The following is a 25153-nucleotide window of genomic DNA, read 5'->3' as shown; positions in this document are numbered from 1 at the left end:
TATGCAGGCAAGCGCTCCCTTGTGTACCCCCATGCTGCTACCACCCCGGAGCATGTGTCGTTTCACGGTGCTGTGGCATGACCTGAATTTGCATGCCCTCGCATTATGTGTTTTTGCATCCTGATACATCTGTGCTTCTTTTCTTAAATGTAAACCACCAAAAGTTAAAATAGCAGCGTGCTTAAACTAGTCCTCTGAATATCACTGCAAATGAGCTCTGCGTCGGACTTCTGAATTGAGGAAATGTCTACTCCGTTTGGCTAGGGCAAACCGTGTCTTCGTGCCATTCCTCTCCCGCGCCGGAAGTGTTCAACCTTTGCTTTTAGCTGGAAAAAATTTGTCTGACGCCGAGGCCTCTTGGCATTCCGTCGATGGCCCAGCGTGCTCGCCGCACGCCTAACGAGAGCTGCTGGCCGTCGCCGTGTAGGCTGCCGTGCTCACGTAAGGAAGGGCGGCGCAGGAAGGTTGCTGTCTGGGATGAATGAGGGCAACGAGGTGCAAGGGACTTGGTGGTGCCCACGGGGTACTTCACTTGGAAACTCAAGCCTCGCTGACTCTTTTCTGAAGACAGGAAGCTTCGTATAATTGGGAGCAAGCACACAGTTTAGTTTCAGAAGATCCGCGTTCATTGAAATTAATGGATAATTTAGTGCTCCGCGGGATGGAAGAGGCTGCAGAAAGGCGCGGAAGCTGACGGCCTCTCTCCCAGGGCGTCGGTGCGAGGGCCTGCCGTCTTACGCGCTCCTTAGCTTACCCCGGTGTGAAATAAGCCTTTTAACAGTTTGCTGTCGAGGGCGAGCGTCTGCGCGCTGGAGTGTGCTCGAGAGCTTTTCAGTGAGAGGGGCAGTACCGGTGGGGATGGACCCTGGGCAATTCCATTTCCAGTTGCCGTTAGACCTCCAGTTTTGAGGTTTTTGGTTCAGGTTTTGATCTGAGGTTTTGTTGAGAAAAGAATTTCAAGTATTTCTCTAAATTTTGGAGTTCTTGTCTCAGTTTCAGGTCTGGCACTGCATTCTGCTGGGCTTAGGTTGATTTCCACTGCGATCGGTGAATAACGGGAATTGAGGCAGTTGGGTACATTGAAACCTAGCTGGCAAACAGGCTTTTTTTTCCAGCAGTATGCTGATCAAGTGCTTTATTTCTAGTTGTTTCTATGAGAAATGGATTGTATCTGATTTTCAGAAACCATAAGCTATACAGGAATGCGTGTTTTAGATCATACAGTACGTGAGGCAAAACTCCTTACCCTGGAAAATAACTCTTTTCCTATAACTTTTTCCTTTCTTTCACGGTCCCAGCGTTGCTGTAGTCAGGACGGTCTGAGGCGCGCAGGAGCGAGATGATATCGCGTGGCAGAGCGTGAATCGGGCAGCCCAGGCAAAGCCCCCGGCGCCAGGTCTGCGTGCGCGGTGGGGGACAGGCTCTCTGCCTGCCTCTCCCGGCGCCTTGGCAGCTCACCTCGCCCTCCCCTCCCTGGGAAGGCGAAGAGGATGCTGGCTGGTGGGCCTGCCCGCTCACGGCTCCGTGGTCCCCGATGTCCCGCTGTGCGGCTGGGCAGTGCGGGACCCCCGTGGGACGGGACTGGGTGTTGGCTGGTGCCCAGCGAGAGGGAGCTGCTGCCCTGTCCGTGTCTCCTCGGCGCAACCACCACGGCATTGCGCAGGTTTTGGTTCAGGCTAGCAGGGCTGACGGTCTGACGGCTACCAAGACCAGGCCGTCTGTGGGTAGCTCTGGCTTTCAGGGACTGATGCTGTTTCGTTGGGGGAAAATCTGTGTTATCAAAGCTAGTTAACACTTAGAGTCATCGGGATTTGCCCTACACTTTCTTTTTTTAAACTGTTAATATTTAAAATAATGTTCGATCCTGAACATTCTGATTCAAAAAGCATGACTTACTCAGCGTAGGGTTTTAATGACGACAGTAAAACCTGCATTAGGATTGCCTCCAAATGGGCTGTCCAACTTTTAAGTCCCTCTTAAGCGTCACTTTGCATCGGTGGTGTATATTTTGATTTGGTCCAGGGCTGGCCGCTGTCAGCAGCTAATCTTTTCTTGTTGCCTGCAAAGTCACTTAGGACAAATTAAAGCATATAGGATTTTATTTAAAAAAAAAAAATTATCAGTACAGAATGCGTTATAGAGATAGGGAGTTACCCAAGCTTAACTACCTGCATGAATGCATAACGTACTGCAAATGCCTGGAAACCGCCAGGCAGAAATCATACCGTTGTCACTTGTGACATAGGAAGGCTGAAGGTGCTGGCACTCGGGGTGCTGCTCCATCATCACTTCTCCTGCCTCAGCCTCCCACACAGCAGAGCTTCGGTGCTGCTCCGTGCTACTTCTGGAAGAGAACTGGGATGTCCAAGCTGCAGAACGGCAGGGCCGGGCTGCCCCACAGCTGGGGTAAGACGCGCTCACCTGCAGTTTGGCAGAGGCTGGGGAGGTACCGCAAAGAATGTCTGGAGCTGTCTGTATCCTTGGGTCAAGTTGACAGCGCAGTAAAGGAATGAGGACACCGGAGAAAGGCATAGCATGTGAGCCTCCCTTCTTGCCATCCCTTATTTTATTCATCCAGCTTGCAGTTTCTCTCGCCGCATCCCTGTTCAGGTGCACAGCTGTGTGGGAATTGTCACCAAATCCATTCCCCTTCTGTCTTGTCTTTCTCTCTGGGCATTTCTGCCACCTAAAGGCAGCCCAGTACAGAGTGATGGTAGTTCTGAAGCCATCCAGTGTGTTGAAAGAGAGGGACCGAAACTTAACTTCCTTGTTCTGGAAGCCACCAGCAGAAGGGTGAAGGCAGAAAGCAGTGACGACGAAACCCTGCTAGGGCCGTCTCTTTGTCGCTGCACCACCTTCTCGCGTTACTGAGCGGCGCTTTGCCAGGTGACTGGAGCAGCTCTGTGCCCAGCCGTTGTGGTTGCCTGTGGGATGGAAGGGTAGTCTCTCAGAACACGGGACGGCCTTTTTATCGAAGTGCTGTCCTCCTAATTCCTGCAGCAGCAGGTAATGATTTGTTGCCCGGTACTTCACTGCAAAGCTGGGTGCCTGCCGTCCAGCAATCTGGCTGTGCCTTAGCTCGTGCAGCCCCTCCTGAAGACGGAGGCACAGCCATGCTCTGGAGGCGCTGCATTAGATCCAGTCCTTCTGCCGAGGTAGCTGAGCTTCCTGACCCCACACGCCCCTCGCAGGTACCACCTCCAGGAGAGGTGAGGGAGCTCTGGGGGCTGACCACAGCTCACTGCTCATCCCACCATGTGGTGTGGGGCAGCCTGGGACTCAGCGTGCAGCCCCACGTGAGGCGACTTGGTATCAGGAGTTCCCACCCAATAGTTTCTTCGCACATTACCAGCCAAAAGGGTTGTGCTTTTGCTATAATTTTGATAGGTTTCCACATCCCATCTTCCTAATTGAAATATTTGCTAGCAGTATAGAGAGACAGGCGTGGTCACTGCACACAGTGATTAATCTGCAGCTCATTGCCATGGCTCAGAAGAGCGGCCGCTGCCGACGCTTTCACGCAGTGGACGTGATTTCACGCATCGCAGTGATTGTCAGAGCTGCTCCTGTGATCAGGAAATGAATTTGTTCACAAAAGCTGGTCCTTCGGCTGCAACGCAGAAGCTTGGAAAAAGGAGAGTCCCGTTATCAAAATTTATTTCCGTGCACTGTGAGCAAAAAAACCAATCAGAATAGTGAACGCTAAATGAGGTTCAAAATTTTTTTTAAAAGAAGAAAAAGAAGGTAATGTCTTTGAACGTGGGTAGCTTGGATATAGCCGTAGCAATATTTTTATTTCTAATAAATATGTAAATATTTAAAAAGTTTCTAGAACTATGGAAATATTTTGTCTGAACTTTGAGAAATTTCTCCTTTTACACCGATTTCAATTTCAACTGTGCTTTTGGAATCTTCTTGCTTAAGTAGATGTTTGTGCATTTGAAGTTCTGCTGTGGACAACTACCTGAAGAATTTTTGACCCATGTATTTCAGACACTCTTATGCCTAAAAAAAACTAATGCTCTTCCAAATGCAGGTGATTAAAAAAAATAAGTAGTTGAGGATTTTTGAAGCGGCATTGTGCTGCACAGTTGTTGTACAGTGCAAAGACAACTGCTGTGAGCCAGTGGTGTTAATTCTTCAGTTTCATGCGTGTTTGAGGGGAAGAAAGTCCGGACAGCCCTCTTCAGAGGCATTCTCCAGCTAATTGTGTTTTGGCACACCATGAAAGAATGTGATGTTCTTTAAGTGCTTCCTTTCAACTTAAACATTGTGCAACTGGAGCAGCTGTTTAAAGCCAGATTAAAAAAAAAAAAACAATTAAGAAAATTTGAAGCTAAGTGCTTTTTCTATTGCTCTGTACTACTTTTCTGATCGTTACTGTAAGCTTTGAAATATCAGAACAGATCAACGCTGAAATTTTAGCAGCGGAAAGAGAACATCTACAGCTGGAATAGCATTTCCTAAGACCGTACAGTCCATGGAAAAAGGGTAATATAAGTCAGTGGAGGAGTTTAGATGTCTTCAGTGTTCAGTCATGTCACATTTAATTTTAATTGCCTTTGAACAAAAGGCATTTCCTCTTCTAGCTCAGCATTTAGAGACTCTGGAAAAGGCTTTTGCTGACTCAAAAACTTGACAGTTCTTATTTTCCACCCTTTGTTCCTACCTTCTTGTGGCTAGCTGGCTGTTCTTGTTATTAGCAAAATAACCTTTTTTTTTTCTCTTGCCCCCGCAAGCAGAAGTCTGGGAATGCTGCTGCAAGATGTGCAAAGCAGTTTCTCAGTTGTGCGGTGAGCACAGAATTTGATCACCAGACTGTGGTCTCTGGCACTGAACGTCCCGCTTCAAAAAAAAAACCCCAAAGCCTTGAAGAATCTCGGCGAGGTAAAAGGAGGGACCTCAGCCTGTGAATGAAATCTCATCGCTGACGCGCAGGGAGCGTGAGGATCTAGGTTTTTACTTTGACCCCGTTAGGATATACAACCCGGCAGCCCCCGGCTCTTGTGCGTGGCCTGGTGTCTTATTAGTAAAAATGAGTTTTGAGTTTTAATTCGGTCCCTTCTCTGAGGAGAGGGATTAGCAATTCTCACTCAGAATTCCCACTGTTTTAGATGGGAGTTATCCTAAGGATAATGTCCTAATTAGGATACCAGTTTTAGAACCTGATCCTGTCGGTGTACGGCAAAATAGGTTGACTTGGCTGCTGCTGCAAAACTGGCTGTGACTGCTGGCCCTAGGGCGTGGGGTACGTTTTCTTAACAGTGGACTTGAAAATTATAAGGAACCTTTCACTCACCCAAATGCTATAGCCCAGGCATGATGTAAAGCTATTTATAGTGCAAGAATTTAAATGTCCCTGTATGTCCTACCAGTACCATACGTTGTTTTTCTGTTAAATCCCTCAGTAACTGGCATAAAAGAAAACTGGAGAAAAAACAGTTGTATGAAGACATTAGGAGCATTTTCCTGCTGAAGTTATTCGTTGAACGTGTGAGCCTCTTAAAATAAGCAGCCACTGCTACCAGGAGAGAGGAGCAAGCTACTGAGCTTTCTCTCTATTAATTCTCAGTTCAAGTGTGATTCACACTGGGAGTGAGTAAAATTTAGCTCATTTAACTCGGTATATTTATTTGAGGAATTCTCAGTGGTACTTAGTGGTAACATCTGAGCTATCCAGTCGTGCAGTTTTTTAAATGAAAAGTATCAGTAATAATCACTCTAATAAGGCTTTGGCCAACTCTCTCGGGAAGAGAAAAGCTGAGGAATAATTATTTCTGTGCTAAGTGTCTTTTTAACTCTCGCGTAGTCTAACACACAGGCATTAAGATGTAGGCTTTGGTCCAGTTCTTAGCAGCAGTTTGGCCCACAGCTTGACCTGGCCCGGGAACATCTCCTCTCCTCCTTTCACAGGATGAAAATCGGACACCGAACGTCCTGATTACTTCCAGATTACAAAGGTCTCACAGAAGAGATAAACTCATTTAATGGACTGGCTTTACAGTGGTGTGAAATTACTTTAGGGCAACGGGAAACACATGTCTCTGTCCTGATGCAGGGCTGCAAATGTGATAAGTGATAACAGGAGAAGACCCTTCTCTGAGCAAAAGAGAAGATTCTCTTCCTTTTCTCACCAGTGCCGAAGGACAGCAGAGAGCGGAGGGGGATAAAAATGGTTTTCTTGGGCTGATAATGCTATTTTCAGTATACAGGTAAGGGACTACACAGAAAGAGGCTTTTTTAGGCGTAGCAAGGTGTTGTATTCACTCAGGTAAACTCAGAAGCCACTTGGAAGGTTTCCAGTCAGCTAATGTTGCTGCTCATTAGGCAGGAACCCTGAGCTGACCGGTGGGCACCACAAACAAAGTGACAGGCAGAAGGGGCTTCCCTTGCTGTTACCTGTTCCCTACCGTGGCTTGGCTTGCTTGGCCAGTGCCTCTGCTACAGCAGGCCACCCTCGGGATAACTTCTGCTGGTAAGTGGCTGCCCGCAGCCTTGCCGGGCCGCGCGGGTCAGGTGTGCGGGGTGCTGTGACACTCGGCAGAGGTGCTACAGCAGGGGCTTCCCCTTGGAAGCACACCTCCTGCGTGGGGCCCGTCGCCTTAGCCACGGGTCGCGCCGTTGAGCCTCTAGAGCATGACCCAAGGGTTTCCGGAGCGCCGCTTGGCTGGTTTAGTAGCTGCTCTGTATTGTGTAAAGGTGCAGGATTGAGGTACACATTTGTGAAGGTCTGTGTTGGTTTTGTTTTGGTTTTTCTTTATTTTTCTTTTAATGATGGGCATCCTTGTTTTTGAACTCCGTTACTTAAGTTACACGAAGAGGAAGGGCGATAGCGAGTTCCCGGGTGAGGGGATTTGGATGAGGAGATCTGCAGAGGGAGAAGTTACTGTTTATACCACTGCTGACATCGACCAATTTATCAGCGGTGTGTGATATCCACTGGGTTCTTTCCCCTGTTTCAGTTTTGTAAGACTGCAGAAATATCTACGCACATTGCAGTGATAAACAAGCATGGCACTTCATTTTCAAAATCTTAATGGGGGTCTTGATGCAGGAGCAAGCCGTTCTGTTTAAGGTGTATGAAGGGGTTGCATGGCATTTCTTAGAGGAGAATTCAAAAGGGTCGCTGCCTCTTCTGTGGCTATTAAGTAAACCTAAACCCGAGGAAACTCCCCAGATAAATGTAAATGAATATTTGAGGGTTTCCTCTGTAACTTTTAGGAGTATACAGTCATGAAAGACCTGCTTCTTGAAAATTTTGGCACGTGGAGGGTATTTTGCATGCGCTTAACCTGTATCCCAGCATCTGTGGTGTGCGCTTACTTGAGGTGCATAGCTGGGTGCAGCTTCTTGTGTTTGTCCATATGCTTTCCCTGAAGTTGAAATGGCCTTTATCCCTGGTTTGTCGTACCCTGCTTAACATGGCATGTCAAGCGCTTTTCTTTTTCTTTCTTACGTGTCCTGCCCTTGTCTGTGTAAAAGCAGTGCAAAGCATTTTTATAACAACAGTTGATAGTGTTATGAGTATTAAAGGCCTTGCCGTAGGGAACCTAAGCGAAGATTTATAAGCCGGAGTGTTCCAGCTAAAGGGACTAGTGAGGCTTACCTTACGTTTGCCTACGTTAGGCTGATGTGCTCATATCAAGACTAGCCGTCTGGTAGGGCATTTAATGCCCACTGGTGTGGTAAGTGGTGCTGTCCCCTGTCCTTTTAAAAACTACACTGGTTTTCATCGTTCTCCAGCTGAAATTGTCGGTGGAGTGATTTAGAGCAGCTCTAACAGGAATCATAAACTGGGAATTTTGGAAGGGGACATGTGAGGCAGAGGGGTCCCCGTTCCCCCCACCAAGGCGTTTGACGTTCAGGCCCGAGCACGCCGTGGTTGTGGTGTGTTGTACAGTAAATGAGCTGCAGCTGGAGCGCTCCCTGAGTGAGGGTAGCCCCTAACAGTCAAGGCGACGGCCTGTTGCGTCCTCGGATTTACCGTTTGCTCTGGTGACGTGCGCTTCTGTAGCTGCGCAGCTGGTCTTCAGCCTTCAGGCTCCTTCCATGCTCTTGTTCTAATTTTAGTTTGGTTTTGGGTATTTCTCTTGGCAGAATTACGAAAAAGCAGACCGAGACCGTATGGGTTAGTGATTCCAATTAGTACCAATGCAGATGGAAGCTACATGTCCAATATCCTCTCTGCGAGTCACCAAAGAAGATCAACACGGGAGGTATCCCAAAGCCCCAGACAGCTGTATTTTAACGTCACTGCGTTTGGAAGGGAATTCCATCTCCGGCTGAAACCCAACAGTCGTTTAGTGGCTCCCGAGGCCGTAGTGGAGTGGTACGAAGACTCTGTGGAAACGGGAAACGATGCTGGTAACGCGAGTCAGACTAGAACTGCTACAGAGAGACTATGGAAGAGAGAGCCCCTGTGGACCAACTGCGCCTATGTGGGAGACATAACTGACATCCCTGGAGCTTCTGTTGCTATTAGCAATTGTGACGGTCTGGTAAGGCTAATTTAATGGCATTAACGTCTGGTATTTTAGCACTTTGTACACAGCTTTCATTGCTTTTAACTACACATTGCTAATGACATCATTTAAAGAACTTAATTCCTTAAATCCCTTATAAATCCCTTAGAGTGCGTATCGATGTATGCAGTCCTACTGCTTTATTCTGGGATAATTTCTCTGAGTTTGACGAGCAAAGTCTTTAATCTCACTGGTGTGAGAGAGAAATCAGATCTGTGTCTTGTTGGGTTTCCTTTTTACTTTCATGAGGTGCTACAAATGGGAAAATTAATAATGAAGTCATTTTAAGACTTAAAAGACGACGTTTTGGTGAGTGAATGTAGAATTTGGCATCTGGGGAGCAAAATCGAGGGCTGCCCTCTAGTCCAAGAATAGCAACAGATTCAAGTGTTAAAGGGTTTATTTATTTACGAAATAAGCGTGCTTTTTCTTTTCCTACATGAAGTTTTGTTTTGCTTCATCAGAAGGTACCGTGAGGGAATTGAGTGGTTCACATCTATGAAGGGTTCGTTCTCAGAACTGCGCTGGCCTGGTTGCGGTGTTAGTTGAAAACGAGTGGTATTTCATTGTGGCTGCAGCAGATGCAACGACTGCCTTGGTACACAAATCCCATATTGAAAGGCTGGGCATATATTGAGCACGCATACCATTCATTAATTCAATCATGCGGTAAAGAAAGCTAACAATACGTACCTTGTACTCTTTAAGTAGCAGGAGCAGTGGTGGAGCACGACTGCAACATCCTGGAAGATTAATGTAGTGGTTACTCCGCAGCTATTCAGGAGAGGAATCATATGAACAAGGCTGCAACAAGTATCCCTTCTTGGAAATAGGTTTCCCTTTTCCCGTCACATGCCGCGTGTTAATGATTTTATTCCATTTTGCGATAAGTACGGGCTAGCAAACCTCCCCGCCTCTGCAGTGTGCCTCAGTCACCGTGTGAGGAGGTGCGTAAATGTCTCAAACTCCCGATTCAGAGCTTAGGGCTATGCATAGCCAAAGCTCCTTCAAGGAAATACTGGTGGTGCTTACATCTGAGGGGACCAACTGATGTCAGTCTGGTGCATTTTGTTTGGGGTTCTTTTGGTTTTTAGAAGAATCTGTTGGCAGCGTGCTGTCTTTACAAAGGCCGTGCAGGCATCTGCCTGGATCAGTATAGCTTCAGATGTAGTTCTTCCAACGAATGAGACCCTTGGGCTGACAGCTGTATTCAAGCAGTAATCCTGAATGAAGTTCTTGTGTTAAGTGAGACAGCACTTGAAGACAATAAATTGGATTAAATGGATTTAGATTAAGGAGTAGAGCAGCTTCAGCAGAGATGGCCATGTGGCTGACAAGCTGCTCGTGGTGTTTTCAGTTTACTGAAATGAAGTAGTTGCTGTCTTCACAAACCTCCGTATGCACAAGAAGGTGGTGGATACCAAAGGGGTCCTAAGTAAAGAACAGGAGATTTCTCCGCTCTTAAAGCTTATTGCCATGCTTTTCCCATAGCACCCCGGAGAAGACCTTTGTGTGCTTTCTGTAGTTTTAGGGACTGGACTAGGAGAACATGTGCTTTCTGGTTTGAGGAGAGCGGGTAGATGCTCCTGAGTCGCTGTTGTCTTTGGTCTCAACCCAAACTGTCTCGTGCAGTCTTTGAGGGACTTCTTCAAGCTCCCGAACCACCCACCGTGTGGCAGGGCTGGAAACCAAGGCTGGAGCACAGATGTGGTATGAAGCTGTCGTGACTCTGTTCCCTGCCCATGCTGCTTTCGCACCCGTGCTGCCAGGAGCCAACCTTAGCTGCCGCTCTAGCTGCTGCGCTGCGTTTTACCTTGCTGCCGGGGGACGCCCTGGCTGGTAGAGCGCTGCCGCGGTGGCTTTACTGCTCCCTGTTTCGGGCAATGAATGTGAGAACAGCTCTTGTGCTGAAAACCCATCTTTTTGAGGACTTTTCCTTGCTTACTTCACCTAGCTGTTGTCAGTGTCTTTCAGAGCTCTAAGCAAGGGAGTGTGAAATAAATAAAGAATCCTGAAGATTGATGGGATTTTAGGTTGTTTGGGTTTGTTGTTTGTTTTTTTTTTTCCTTCCCGCCAGCTCCAAAGTTAGCAGAAGTAACGTGACGTTCGCATTTCTGGCTTCTCTGTTGCGGTACTACGCGTCTCTCAGCCGAGCTAGAATATTTGATCCTCAGTGAATCCTAAAGATGTAAAGAGTGAGATAACATGGCTTAACAGAAACTGGAACAAGAGTGAGAAATTCTAGGGCCGTGTGTCTATTGAAAGATTTATTTTCAACTTCAGAGGAATTTAGACTCTCTCCAGTGTAGCAAGCTAGGTTCTTATCTTTGGGGAGAAAGTAAAGGGAATCACTCTGGTAACAATTCACTCAATGTGTAGCTTATGAAAGAAGTTTGGTATCGTAAGTAACAGAAAAAGAACATTTGGCTTGCCACAGGGTAGCAAAGGACCTCACAGATTTTATTTTGTGCGTCAGGATATTTTTAATCATGACTCATAAGACACCTGCTGATCGTGGGGCAAAGCTGTGTTGTGCTCGCACGTACTTCGTAGGCATTACTGAAATTCATATCGTTTAGGGTTTGCTCTCAGCACTAGACGTGTGGTTATTAGGAACATAAGGGGGCTAAATGTTGATTACTTGATTGTAAATATATGGAGTAACTGGCGTTTGCGCTAGTAAAGCAGGATTTTGCCCGTGGTCCCTGCCTGAATCTAAACTCAGATTTAAAAACCAAAATATTTGAACACTTTTGTTTTGAAATAGTTTACATATCTCCTTTTGCAGTAAGTCATCTGCGTGCCATCAGTTTTGCAAATTCCTATCTTCACATCTGCTTAGTATCCCTTGAAAATAACCCTGTTTATTTTAAAAAATTGCATGCGTGTGCATGCACTTGTCATTGCAAAAGAACACTTAATTAGTCTTGTAGAAGCTGCCTGTAGTTTTTATTACTGCGTTTGAAAAAGCTGGCGCTTCCGCAGGTTTCTGTTGTATATTTCTGCTGTTGTTGTGGTCAAAAGAGCAACATTTACTGTCACAATATTTATAGAGTTTATCAAATACTTGCTGGAGTTGCAGCAGAACTTGTAACTGAGTTAGAGTCCTCAAGCAGGATCATCCTTCCGGAGATGAGCCAGCCCGCGGAGAGGTCCCACCTTGTCTCGCTTCAGGAGGATCGAGTTGTTTGTAGTGCCTCGTGGAATTTAGCCTTCTGGTAATGGTTGCTGGTACCTGGTCTAGTTACTGCTGCTTTTAGCTGCTCCGTGGGTTCATGTCACTAAAGCTTGCCCGGCAGCGGCAGTCTTCTGCGGTTCGGGTGGTGCTGGCATAATGCAGAAATGTTGATCCAGCATCGGGAAGGGAAGAGCACTGGTGAAAAACCTGATGTTTTTTCCAGAGGTTTATCCTAGTGTCATGCTGAGACGCATGAGCTGAAAGGATCAGCATCCTTGGGCTCTCTGGGCTTGAGGAACTGGAGCTTTTATGATGTCTTAGCAGAGAAAGGAGAGAAGCTTCTAATAACTGGTCTGCCAAGGGTAGAATTGCCTAGATTGAAGTCTGTGGATTGATCCCTTGCCTGTTTTTATTTGGCTTTGGTCTGTTAGGCGTTCGGAGGCAGTATATGTTGTAGCAATGGAGGGACGTACAATTGTGCGGGCACGATGAGGCCAGGCAGAAGGCTCTGCTCACCCACTCGTTGTCCTTAAAAACTCCTTGTGTTCCTGTGTCTCATTCTGCCTCCTTCCTGCTTTTCCTTCCTTTCAGTGCCTGTACAGTGACATCTCGCCTCCGTATTCTTCTGCTGTCCATCTCATTAGGCTCAGACTTACTAGTGGGAGTGTGTGTTATTAAAGGGTACGGCAAGCCTTCCCACGTGAGTTCCCAGCCCCTTCCCGATTTACTTCTGAGTAGCGTCCTCCCTTTTGTTCTCCAGGTAAAGGTCAGATTGTTCGAACAGTCGTAAAGAACTTCATTTAATAAATCTGATTTAACATGTCAGATTGTGTTAACGGTGCCTTCTCTTCTGGAAAACTGTGGGAATGTTTTGTGTGTCTCTGACTCAATGAGATGTTTCGTCTAAGGTGTTACAGGAGGTTTAGTGGCTTAGCTAATCAAAAGTTCCTAAAGTTTATCTGACCTTGGAGTTTGCTGCTGAGAAAGTGTTGGTATGCATCTAGAGAAGCATATGGTTTAGAAGAGTAGGGAAGTAACCGCAAGATATTCAAAGAAGTGGAACTAAGTTCAAAGCAGGCTTGGCAGGTGGCAGTTGCACAGGTTCCCTGTGCCTGGTGCAACGCGGTATCTACTGTGGAAGATGCAGAAAATGACCAGCCTCAGAAACCCAGTACAGAAGTTTCCGACTGTAAATAAACAGAGCACGGCAAACTTAGCGTTTAGAAATAACCAAGTAAAAGTTCCAAAGTAAAAGTTCCAAAAGCTCTCTACCTTTTGTTGCAGAGAAAGAGGCTTCAGTTTCTCAGCTGGCTTTCTTCCTTGTGCAACAAAACCCAAACTGTTGTTGGTACGCAGTGCCTTCAAACTGTACGTATGCTTTGAACTATGGTTTTGTAGACGTGTGCTGCCTTGTTTGATCTGGTTTATGTTCACATACATGCAGCGTCGAGTGTGAATGTTGTCTTCTGTTTCTTGTAGAGCATTAACCTTACTTGTTTTAAACTAAAGGGTCAGATCCGGTATGATGAATCTTTAACCTTTGACTTCAGATACAGAGTTAAATGTGACCTGTATTGTTTACTGGAAACCCCTGGCATTCAAGTCCAGGGCTGCATACGCTTATTTGGAAGTACAACTGTGCGCAAATGAAAGATGGTCCACAGTCTACCTGCCTTTTTGTCTTCAGCTGCCAGCCAGGGAAATCCTTGAAGACAGGCCAACAGTCAAGAATAAAAAACCCCAAACCTGCTCAGATCTATCATTTATGAGGGATTGTTCCTCACTTGCTTATTGTCATCCCTTCTTCCTAAGGATATCGAGACACGAAGAAACTTGTGTGTGTCTTTACGATCAGTACTTTCACACAAGTTAATGTGCAGCTGTCGGTATTTTGGGAGTTTTAGCGTATCCTCAGAGTTTGGTTTTGATTATCTGACATGAGAATCCCCTAGCACAGACCTCTTGAAAGCAGGGACTTCTTAAATATCACCCTTTAACTGTGTCTTAATTTCACCCTTTGGGAAAGGAAGCTGATGAAAGTTTCCTACCCTCGGTGGTTTTGGCGTTCTTCTCATTAATGATGATAGAGTTATCTGAAGCGTCTGAACGGAAGGAAGTACAGAGATGCGCACAGTTGATTTCCTTTGGCAAATATGTTTGAAATACAGGCTGGAGTATCTCAGGCTAGAGATACTTGCACAAAGACTTAAGCCTTCATTCAGAAAAAGCTTTAAAAATATGCCTAAGTTCAGGCACATGATTAAGTGCATACCGGGATCTAAGCAGTTTCAGGGTGTTTTGATTTGCTTCAAATGGTTTTTTTTATTACTGCTGTTCCATCAAGACCGAAGCGTTAAGGCTTATTTTTTGTTTCTGTGTTGGTACTGAAGTATTGCTTCAACATTATTTCCCCCAAGCTGGCAAGACGATGTTACTAAATGGAGAAACAGCTTTCTAGGAGCTGGTGGTATTATATCTCAGTGTATTCGAATGGTGTTTTGGAGACAAACACTTGAACTGCTGCTGAGCATCTGGCTATAGCACATGGGAAACTCTCGATGGGGTTAATTGCAGTGTCCTAAAGAAGACATTATTAGGGTCCACTGTCAAGCAGGGCCGCTGTGGGAAAGCAATCAGAGCATCTCGACTTCTGGGTGCGAAGGCAGCGTGTAGTGGGGCGCAGCCGCGGTGGGCGTAGCTGCAGGCACTCTCAGGAGCGCTGGGATATGCATCGGGGCTCAAAATGGGACCGTCCCCTCGGCCCTGGGCATCTGGTAATTGGGTACCTTCTGGGAGCGCAAAGCACAGGGAAACAGAACAAACAGCTAGGGAGCTAGAACCGCGTCCCAGCCGCGCGCTGCTCCGTGCAGACGGCAGCAGTGTCTTAGACTGATGTAACGTTCTCGTGTTCGTGCTACCCTGCCCTGTTGTGCACTTCCCACAGTAATTACATCCTTGCAGTGAACTCCCTTAACCTGCCATGCTTGTTCTTGCCACTTGTGTTTTGCTGTACTTGGCAGCCCTGCAGACTTATTAACTGGGCTTGATACATTGCAGCTGCCTCTTTTGATAGACAGACCCCATCTGGTAACCCCGGCCCGTCCTCCCCGTTTGACTGAGCAGCCTTTGGTCACTGTCAGGCTGGGCTTGGACTTCATCCCTGTCACCTCTCCAGTACGCAGCACTTCCTACAGGCTAATACAGACTTTTCAGACGTAGTAATCCACACTAAAGAGGATTTCTCAAAGTCCAGAAGCTCGAGAAAACTCGGAAAAATGCCGTGCCATCGTGTCGCTTATTCAGGACTTGAGGCTCCTTGCATAAGTCACGGAAGGAAGGACTATTGAGAAGGGAGGTGATGGTGATTGAAGGAAAATGTCAATGTAGTGTAAAAGAATATAACACAGAAAACCTTTTGCATGTCTTGTTTGCTGCTTCTTGAGGTTGTCACTCAAAACAAGCGGGTGCTTCATCCTTACTTCATGTAGTGTAGCCAAGGTTTATGCAGACGGTTGCTCAAGCTCCACTTATTTCTTGTTTGTTTTTAGAAGTTCTTCTAATGGGGCCACATTTGGGCTAACGATAGATTTGCCTCGCTTCTTAGCCCTTGCATCTCCTCTCTCCTCCTGCCTTGCATTTCTCCCATTCTTGCTTAGAACAAACTGTCCTTTCCCATGGAAAACCCCCGTTTTCTTCGAAAGCTCTCATCGAAACTCATTTTTGTGAAGCTTTCTCTGTCACAGAATGTCAAAGCATTTGCACCCGCAAGCCAGGTACTGTAGGTAGATGCATGGATCACTTGGAAAGAGTTTGCAAAAGATGATGTGAGCAGGGAGAAGATCTGGGGCCTTCTGTGTCCCAGCACAGCTCTTGCCCCTCTCTGCCTCCTGCCGTGTTCCTCTGGGAATATCGGCCCATGACCAAAGTAAGGTTAAACCCAATTAAAGAAAAAGCTCTTTTTTAGAGGTGCAGAGAGAATCTCTTTGCTTCAGGAGATCATTTTAGAAACTGTCTGGCAAGTGGGGGAAACCTCCGTGCTTTGTACTCAGCCTACAAAGTAGGAAGTAGTAAAAAGGGCTATGATCTGAGTTTCCACTTGGTTGCATGCTTTACGTTTTCGAGGCTGGTTGAACTGCTAAGTCCTCCTCTGAAACGATTTTCCTGTGGGCTGCAGCTCGGTCTCCCTTCGTTCCAAGGATTGCGTGGTCATAGGAAAAACTGAATAGATATACAGTAGTACTGCTGTGGGCTTAATGTAGATCAAATCGGGCCAAAATATAAGGAGCCACGCAAATATCTTTCATAGCACGGAAATATGCGATCAGTTTGGGTAATAGGTTTTCCAAATGGAAAAAGATGTCATGTATTTTTAAAATGGAGCACAAAAGCAAGAGGCCTGACGGTCTCACTGACCTGAAGAAATCCCTCCTGCCAGAGCTGTTCTCCTCCTGCATGGAGAGGGATGGAAGCAGCCCTGTCCGCTGCTGCTTCCCTCTGCAAAAAGTGCTGAGAAGAATCCCAGGTAAGGAAAAACTGGTTAACTGAATGAAATAGACGAAGTACATGGTGCATCCCCGCACCACGATCCCTGTCTGTCCAACCGACGATACAGCAAAGAGACCAGCCCCTGCCATACAGAGAGCGAGGGGACTGCAGAGAGATTACAGATCTCTTGGGACTGGGAGTATGAATTGGGATTTTCCCTTGGCTCATGGATGAATTTGAAACACCTTTTTTCCCCTCCTCTTCTCCGGTAGCCTTCCCCAAGCCTGATTTTTCAGGTGGAGAAAGAGAGAGTAAGAACTGGGTCTGTAAGCAGACTTCAGCAAGGTATTTGAAGCCTATCTTCGAAGTAACTAGGTTTTCCCCTCATTGCTTTGATTACAGTAATTCCTTGCTTAAAACTGGGGCTCGTGATTCCTGACAAAACACTGGGCTGCTGGAGCCTGTGTGGTTCCTCCGGGCCCCAGCTGGCATTTTTAAACAACGCTGCTGTCATATAGACACTGGAATTAGTCGAGGTGTCTGTACACAACGCTGCAGAATTTTTAATTTCTTTTTTTTCAAGGGGCTTGAGAGCATCCTATATAAGCTGTCCAAAGATTAAATACTTTAAGTTCCTTCTTAATTTATGCCGTGGTGCAGGTGATGTTTGATCAGAAAAAAAAGGGGGGAAAACCCCTTTTTTCGCTCACTTAATAACAGCCAACTTCAAAAAAAGTAGTTATTTTTGATTGAGAAATTATGTTTTTTGTACTTAACAGCACATCCATTTTGAAGATGAGGGTATTTATGGATTTTTTTCTGCATTATTAGCCAGGTAAAATATATCTGAACACATCACTTAATGCTGTGCACATATGGCTCGAGAGTAGTCCATTTAGCAGCACAAATCCAAGATAACACAGATTTAAACTGTGTGTAAACCTACTGGATAATAGTTATGTATGTATCCACCCCAAATCTAGAGGAGTGTCCCAGCCTGGTTTTATTAAGATGACTGCATCGGTTGTGAAGATCCTGGGATTGGTGACACTTTGCACATTTTAAGACAAGCGTTACATCGCCACAAATGCGATTCCTGGGCCTCTGTCGCGGGAGAGAACTTGCATCCCTTTCTCTATCAGAAAAGAAGGTATTTGAAGTACAAACGTACCGAGCAGTGCTTTGCTCGTCCGTGAATTGCCCTCGAATCCCTTGCCCGCTCGGTCCTCCCGCCCTGTTGCAGCGAAGCCGTGTGTCTGCTCGCTTCCAGCTTCCCCACTCAGGTGTTTGAAGGCGACTGCGTGGGCACACGCGTGTACATGTGCACGTGTGAGTATTGGAGAGAGAGAGAAACCTGTTGCTCCTCAAGAGTAGTGTAGCAGTTAAACTTGGAAATAGCATTTATTAATTCTTAGTTTATTTTAAAATATTTTTCCTGGGGCACATTTTAAGGAAAGGAAGTCTGTGTAGAGTGGTGTATTTTAAGTCTACGCGTCCCCGTCTGGAGGTGTTGTGCCTCAAAAAGCAGAATGACTGTGTTCTTATCGTCTGTCTTCGCTTACTCTTCATTTCACTGATGGAGTAGCTTACAGAGGTGAGAAAGTGGTTAAGCTGTGAAAGGGATGCTTGTTTATGGCTATGAATATGTGAAAATAAACATCTCTCATGCGTGGATTTGGACAGGTTGGAGTTTATATTCCAACAACGTGTCCCTGCAGAACAGTTGTGGTTTTACAGCCCTTCTCGAGCTAATCTTAACGGAAAATAAATTCTGCTAAACTGCTCGTTTGCCCTTGTACATCGAGCACATCTACAGTAGCGTTTCTGTGGTAGGGGTGCTCTGCGGAGGAAACAACAACAAGTTGCCCTATTTCTGTATAATCCAACAAAAACAACATCCCTTCATTGCGCCCTCAGAATACCGGTGAGTCTGCTCTTGAGTCCGGACTTTTCCAGACTGCGCAGAGCCCAGGAGGAGCAGGAGTGGGCACCGAACGCGTCGCAGCCCCTGTCGGAGGCGGCGGTGGGTGCGACGGAGGTGGCATCGCTAGTGCTGCCGCTGGTGTCGCATCCGTACCCGATTCAGAAACTCCCCGGTACTGCGTGTCCTCATCCTGGCACTTGCTGTTCCTAAATAACCTGTTTCATGAAACAGTGAGATTCAGTACTCGTTTGATCAGTGTTCATTCCATAGGTATCGCTGTGTGGTAAATAAACGCCCGCGGGCATTTGTGATCAGGTACCATGTGGCTGAAAAAATGAGGTCGGGTCTGAGACTTGAGCTGCTTCCGCTTACTGGAAGGAGCTCTGCTGAGGGTGCAGCAGTGGCTTGCTGTAGCATCCCAGACACTCTTTCAGCCTCCTCAGGAGTAATTTGCAGTCGCTCCATGGCAAAAACAGCGGTGAAGGGTACTGTAGGATGCATCCTTTCCTCATCTTCCCTTGCTGACACCATACCACCCTCTACTTTCGAAGAGAGAGCAGGACTTAGGGGGACATGTCCCCCTGCCGCGGGGAGGCAGCAGGAGGCTTGGGCTGTTGAAGCTTGCCGCTGTCATCTAGGGCACTGCCTTAGGATCCATCCTCCTGCTTTTTCAGCTCTTTGGTGGATCAGAAGCAAGTCAGCACGTGCCTTGAGTTTCACCTCTTCTGCTGCATTTTTTAATGTGGTTGGTTTTGCCTCTCTTTGGCTTAGGGTATCAGAGCAGGCATTTCAGATCAGCAGAGGGACTTGTCCATTCCTGTTAGCGAGAAGTATTTTGATGAGGCCTCGAATGAAGGTCCCTTGGGCTTCCAGAGAGCAGAGATGCTCTGCTAGAGCAGAAGCAGCCTTGCTAGCCTCACTCAGGTCGTGCCATGCTCCTCTTGAAATTGTTGTTACAACATGTGGTTGTAGAAAGTGCAGGAGACTGTAGTCCAAGACATGGTCCCTCAGTAGGTTCCTTTTCATCACCTGCCTTGCTTTGCTTGTGAAAACAAGATAGCTAGACAAATTAAGATGATCTGTCTCTTCGTGGCTTACGTGCAATCCAGGCTGGAGCCAGGGAGCGCAATAGGCAAGGGAACGATGCCTGCATGGTCGCCGCACGTGTGCCTCGCGGTCCCTTCCTGGAAATAGTCCTGGGTCGCAAACGCCGCCCAGTCAGTAGCCCTGCGCGGGGAGGTGACGCCGCGCGGATGGCGGCCGTGGGCGGGCTCCGTGTTTTGGGAGTTGTTTGCCTACCCGTGACATTTTCATTCCGCAGGAGTAAATTAGTTCCTTGTCGCAACAGACTAGTTTAGGAGCAGCCATCCTCAAATGGCCGAAATGACTGAGAAAGCACTCCTTGGGCAGTTTTTTGATGATGAAGTCTAATTCTGGCCTATAATAGGTCAGAAAGATATTTTGGCCTCTGGGTTTCATGTCATTTGGTAATTCTGGTTCCTCAGAGCAGTTGGCCTCTGAATTATTTTGCCCGACCCACAACTTCATTCGGAGACCTGAGAGCCACGGTTGTCTGAGGTTTGTCTCGTTTTTCTGATGGTGTTGGACTGAAGAAACGAGCCTTGGAAATACCCTACGTGCTGCCTCCAAGCTCTGCTGTTTTCTCTTCCCTCTCTGGAGCTTATTTCCTCAGCCCAGGACAAAACTCAGAACGTAGATGGGATGGAAACTGTGCAGATTTCTCATGGGACATATATAGAAATGACATGTATAGTCAGCCTGTTGCTTTCCTTCATCTCCAGGTCCCTCTGGAAGATCACTGGGAAGGGGGGCTCTGGATGGAGCGGTTTGAGGGGATGGTGTTGTACAAGGTGCTGGCATTCCTGGCCTCTTTTTTTCCTGGCAGGCTGAAAGGATATTGCCCGCTTGGGAGTTCCTTCTGCAGATGGATCCTCACAGAATGAAATAAGGTTGGAATGAACAAGGGAATAGTTTCCAGAGGACTCCACCTGAAGTTGCCAGCACTGGCAGGTTCTGAGGTGGTGTTGGGCTTCTGCCCAATCCACCTGTCCCTCCTGTGGCTGTATCTTTTGCAAGAAGGTGTTGGTTTATCTATAAGCAGCTGTATCAAATACAGCTTTTTCTGGGGAAGGATTGTATTAGTTGAATACCTTCCCAAAGGCGGAACTGAAGGATTCTGTTCCAGGTAGGATTATTTCCATCCGTGTACGGCGCAAGGGGTTGGGTGGTACACCAGCAGTGCAGTGGATGGGCAGCAGCAGTAAGAAAATAAGAGATTAGACACTAAGACTGCTTGTGAAACACATCTTGGGGGCTGGGGAAGTAAATAAGGGAAACAGGAGAAATGTTTGTGAAGGCATAAGGCTTCCTTCATTGCGTTAAATTAGTTCTCTTGCTTAATGTTCACAACTGCCCTTACTACCTTCCCTTGTCTTTGTAAAGTTTGTCTTGTAAGATTTTTTTTTTAAAGTCCACATAAATTGTAATAAATGTTTGTTAAAATGTCTTGGGCCAATTGCTGAGCCCTTGCTCTGCTGTGGCCAATCTTAGTAAGAACCGAAAGCCCTCAGCACCTGCTGGCACCTCAAAGGGGGGCAACCTTATTTCGTCAAGCATTACTTAATTTAGCAAATGTGTAGAGCCTACGAAGGTTTTGGGACCAGGCATCCCTCCATAGGTGGAGACGGACATGAGATTTTCTTGGTTGGTAGCAGAGAGCCCAGTTTGTGGGAAAAGGCTCTTCCCAAACCTGCGCAAGATCAGATCTTTTCCTCACCTGACTGTAAGCTGCGAGAGCCGCTCACAAGAGCAGGAAGCCTTTCTTCTACCTGAGTGGGGGAACGTTATGGATAAACGCTTCGTGCTGCAAAGCAGCCTCCTGGCCTCCGGGGGATCGGAGGCACTCAGAGGAGCAGGGGGAAATGCTCCTTCTCTGGGGTCCTTGGAAAGGGGTGGGTTTTGCCTCTGCTGTGTCCAGGGGGAAGGCATGATTTTAGGGCCTATTTGCTCCCTATTATGTATTGGTTTTGGAGGAAGTCAATCTCTGGAGGTCTTTTGTGGCCTTCTCCCTTGAACTGTGTCGGTTCAGAAAAGATGGAGGTGGTTTAGCTTTTTTTGGAATGGGCTCATGGGAGGCATTTGTAGATCTTTCTGGGAACTGAAAGTAAATTTTTGATATTTGTCTTAAAATAAGGTCTATATTTTCTGTTCAGGAGAGTGTGGCAGCAGGTTATCAAATAATTGAAAGCAAGGATAAAAGTAGAATCAATCCCATCCGTTTTGACAGTCCTGCATAATTCCTCATCCTTCAGTTAAGGAGAGCTAAGGTGACTGGCACCAAAAGTGTTTACTGCTGTGTCTTACAGGCAACAACTTCACTAGTATTGATTTTTTCCTAGGCTTTCTGCTTGTCTTTTGCTGTAGCAGCAGCAGCAGCGAACGTGGTGTCCTGCCTGAAAGTGCATGTTGGAAGGAAGTAGAAGTAATGCTGGCTGATGATTGAAAAGCAAGCAGGTTGGAGACTAGAAAAAAGAGCCTTAACTGGAATTCACAGAAAGGCATAACTGTTTAGCTGGCTTTGAATAATATCCCATCTGATTGTAGAAAGGTGCAGTTCCAGAACGACCGTCTGCGTAACGGATCGGCCAGCCTTTTTGCCTGAACGGGGAGTCCATCAGAAGCAAACGGCTGGATGAGCTGTTGCTGCACCAGGTGATGCAGCTCTTACCTCAGCAGCTGGCTTTTCAGAAGCATTAAGGCCAAATAGATGGGCCAAGTGCTGCCCGTGTGCTGGGGAGCCAGGAGGTACAAGGTCAAGGAGGCGGCTGCCTGCCTTGGGTGGTGTATTGAGGGGCTGGAAGGAGAAGAGATGAAGTCGGTTCAGGGTGGCACCTGAGTGGCCTGAAGTGATGAAATCCAAGTGGCCTTTGAACTCTTTACAAGAGGAGGACTTCACTTATGGAGCTTCCTGGGGGCTCTCTGGAACGTCCAACAGGACTAGCCCAAAACGCGTGATGTGGGAACTTAAGAACGAACCCAGGTTTGCCAAGATTTCTATGTGCTACGTAGCCACAAGGGGAAAATGTGGCGCTAAGAAGTCTAACACCGTTACTCTCTTTTCCCGTTTTTCTAGATTGGAGGGAATATTTGAAGGTTAATTAAGACACTTCACGGTATGTTGTGAGTTAGGCGGAGGTGAGAACAGCAGTTTGAATTTCAAGCTGCACTGGTTTTGCTAATGCTGAATATGGAGGTGCTTTAATCAGGTCATCCGCTCTAGAAAGGGATTTAGGAACAGGCATGTGTGGAAAGTCTCTGTGGAAGAGCTCCGACTTCATAAAACTAAGATATCTCAGCATTGATTGCTGCAACTTCTAGACTTTTATTTATAGTTTATTTCCAATTTCGCAAAACTATTCTTTACAGCAGAGTGTGGGTTTCTGGGTAATCCATACCTTTTTAAGCAATATATTTAGGGGCTCGAACTGCTGTTTCCAGGTCAGTATAACACTCGCCAGTTCGCTCCACCTCATGCGACTCCGAGCAGAAACAGTCACTGGTGGTACAGCAGCCCGCAGCGTGCTGTGGGGCTGAAACCTGGGCATTTCCGTGGTGCCCCTGTTTGCAGCGTCTCGGCTCTGGGGACCGCTGCTTTAGTGCTCTCTGCTAGGTAATGTGCGGAGACCTCCTCCGGAGTCAGGGAGGCGGCAGCCTAGTGCTGCTTCCCTGCTGGGCGCCTGGAAGAGAAGCCCGCGCTGGCAGAGGCGGAGAGCTGTCGGTCAGCGTCTGAGCTCAGCTAAGCGATGCTGTCCTTCGTGTAGGTGGTTAAAAAAACGGCCTGAAACAAATGGCTGGTGTCTGGGTGCTGCTCTGGGTATCTGCTTTGTAGCTGTTATTGAATCGCACCTTCTGGTCTTGGCTGTGCGTTTTCACAAAACAGTGCTTTTAGGGCAGTTTGACAAATAATTTCCTTTCTGGATTTTTGCTTTTTGTTACCAAAGTAGCATATGCTTCTTAAATATTTTTTTTTTTCCTTATTCCTGGAGGCTCACAGCTCACAGTTTATAAAACAGCCCAAGCTTATTAAAATTACTAAGTACAACCCTTTTTTATAGCTTTAGTAATAAAAAACAGATTGTGTAACTTCTGTGGACCCTTGATAACACACATAGCGCACATGAATTGGGCTCTCATTCACGTTCTGCCTTCACGTATCACATGTGGTAAAGTATGTGTCTCAGTAAAAGAAAGTAAATAGATACTGAAATAGTCAAATGTTCTCAAAACTTAATCCTTGTAACCTCTCTCAAAGTACTTATTGACTGTAGAGTTTGTACTGAATCTGAAACTGCGTTTTGTAGGGTAGAGATACAGAAGCTATATTCAGTAACGCTTTTTTGATGTTCCCTGTTTATTCAGCACTGTACTTGCTTGTATCTGGAATTCGGCCTCGGAGCCGCGTGGTCTGAGGTTTGTAAAGGGGGCAAGAAACCAGACTGGACAGAAAACGCCGCACAGGGTAATTGAGGAAAAAAGGGAGAAGCGGCAGGCAGACAAGGTGGGCTTGTCTGTTGGAGGAACGCATCATCTGCGTTCCGGTTCTTGCCTTTTTCAGGGGTCACATTGCAGCTCCAGTCACCGCTCGCTGATTCGGGCCCTGAAAGAGCCGTGCAAGTCCAAGTCGGTCAGTTCGACCTCCTGACCTCACGCTTCATCAGGAGTTTCTTGAAATGATGGATAAAGCTGCAGCATTATTGTCCCTGCTCATGGGATGAAATATTTGCTTTCACTTCGATTTTAAACTGATGCTTAGTTTTCATAGACTAGTTCCCCGACTTGGCTGATAACTTTAATAAACTTTTGATATTCTTTTTTAAAAGCAGCAATGGTGCGACGGTGAAGGAGCTTTCTAACCTCACACAAACCACACCATCGTTTGGCTTTCTTGGTTTATGCCTGACTAAATCGCTAATGTGTAAAACTACTGTTCCTTTGAGAGATTTTACCACGGGTGTTTTCGCATGGAGATGTAGAACCAATTTAAAATAGTGAGTTCGATATAACTATGACTAGCTTTGGCGTTTCAGTAGTTGAAATGGTGCTTCCTAGCTTTTGCTCAACAGAATATTTCCATTCAGAGTAAAATAGATCAGGTTTTTGTTTGTTCTCTAACTTGTAGCTGAGGAGGTGACTGGTGTTCACCCTTAGTTTTGATTTGAATTTTCTATTATCTTGGAAGGCCTTTCAGGTAGGGGCATCTTTGTTATCTACATCGGTAGCTTGCCCATAGCGTTAAGTCCTGTGTAGCGAAGGGCCCATGAGCGCAGCCCTTCCAGCTGCAGTGAAAGGCCAAGTGCTCTGCAATCCTCATTTATGTGCTCTTTACAACATAAATTAGCAAACCCTGTCAGCTGATATTTGTGGAAATGGACTCTATTAAGGTTGAGCCAAGCTGCCCGGTGTCTTATTGTTTGTCAGGAGCATGTGAGTTACCACACTTGATAGTCTAGAGCTCTATAGTGAGTCGTCTGTACCTATAGCGGAACCTCCACGGGGAGAGAAGCTACAGCCAACTGCGGAGTTAAGCCCGCAGTTACGTCCCCATACGAGCCCGCTTGCCTCTAACCTCAGTGAAGATGATGCAAAAATATAATGAATTCCTCCATTATAAATACAGCAGAGAATTGCTGGGAGGAGTCCAACAGGTCACCCGAAGTGCCTTTCTGGGGGGCGTTTCTGATGGGTGCCAAGTGGGGGTACCCGCCTCCCTGCTTCACACCAGCTGTATGTTAGGGCTCGAGGTACCCGTTGCCCTGTAGAATTGGCAGAGTCGGTGCCAGTGCTGGAGCACCTCAGGGCGCTCTGAATTCCGCAGCACTGGATGCTGCGTCGCGGTAAGTGCGCCGTGTAACTGGGGAGGTGGCGGCCTGGGACGTGGCCGGGCAGCTAACGCCGGCCGCGCGGGCACCGCGGCAGTGCCGAACGCAGTCACTGGGGTGGTTTGATACCTGGGACATTTGTAAC

General features: G+C 46.8%; 1 protein-coding gene across 3 annotated transcripts in view; it reads left to right on the top strand.

The window, feature by feature from the left end:
• Positions 1–25153, top strand: part of ADAMTS3 (ADAM metallopeptidase with thrombospondin type 1 motif 3) — a 130784-nt gene that overhangs the window by 5697 nt on the left and 99934 nt on the right. For all 3 annotated transcript variants that reach the window (XM_064450731.1, XM_064450730.1, XM_064450732.1), the window contains one exon: positions 8098–8498. In XM_064450731.1, the coding sequence (XP_064306801.1) occupies positions 8098–8498 (401 nt within the window). The remainder of the gene's footprint in view (positions 1–8097; positions 8499–25153) is intronic.

The sequence above is a fragment of the Phalacrocorax carbo genome, chromosome 4, assembly GCF_963921805.1.
Source record: "Phalacrocorax carbo chromosome 4, bPhaCar2.1, whole genome shotgun sequence".
In the NCBI taxonomy this organism is placed as follows: Eukaryota; Metazoa; Chordata; class Aves; order Suliformes; family Phalacrocoracidae; genus Phalacrocorax; species Phalacrocorax carbo.
The sequence above is the reverse complement of the archived record's forward strand: the minus strand, read 5'-3'. Positions and strand labels throughout refer to the sequence as shown.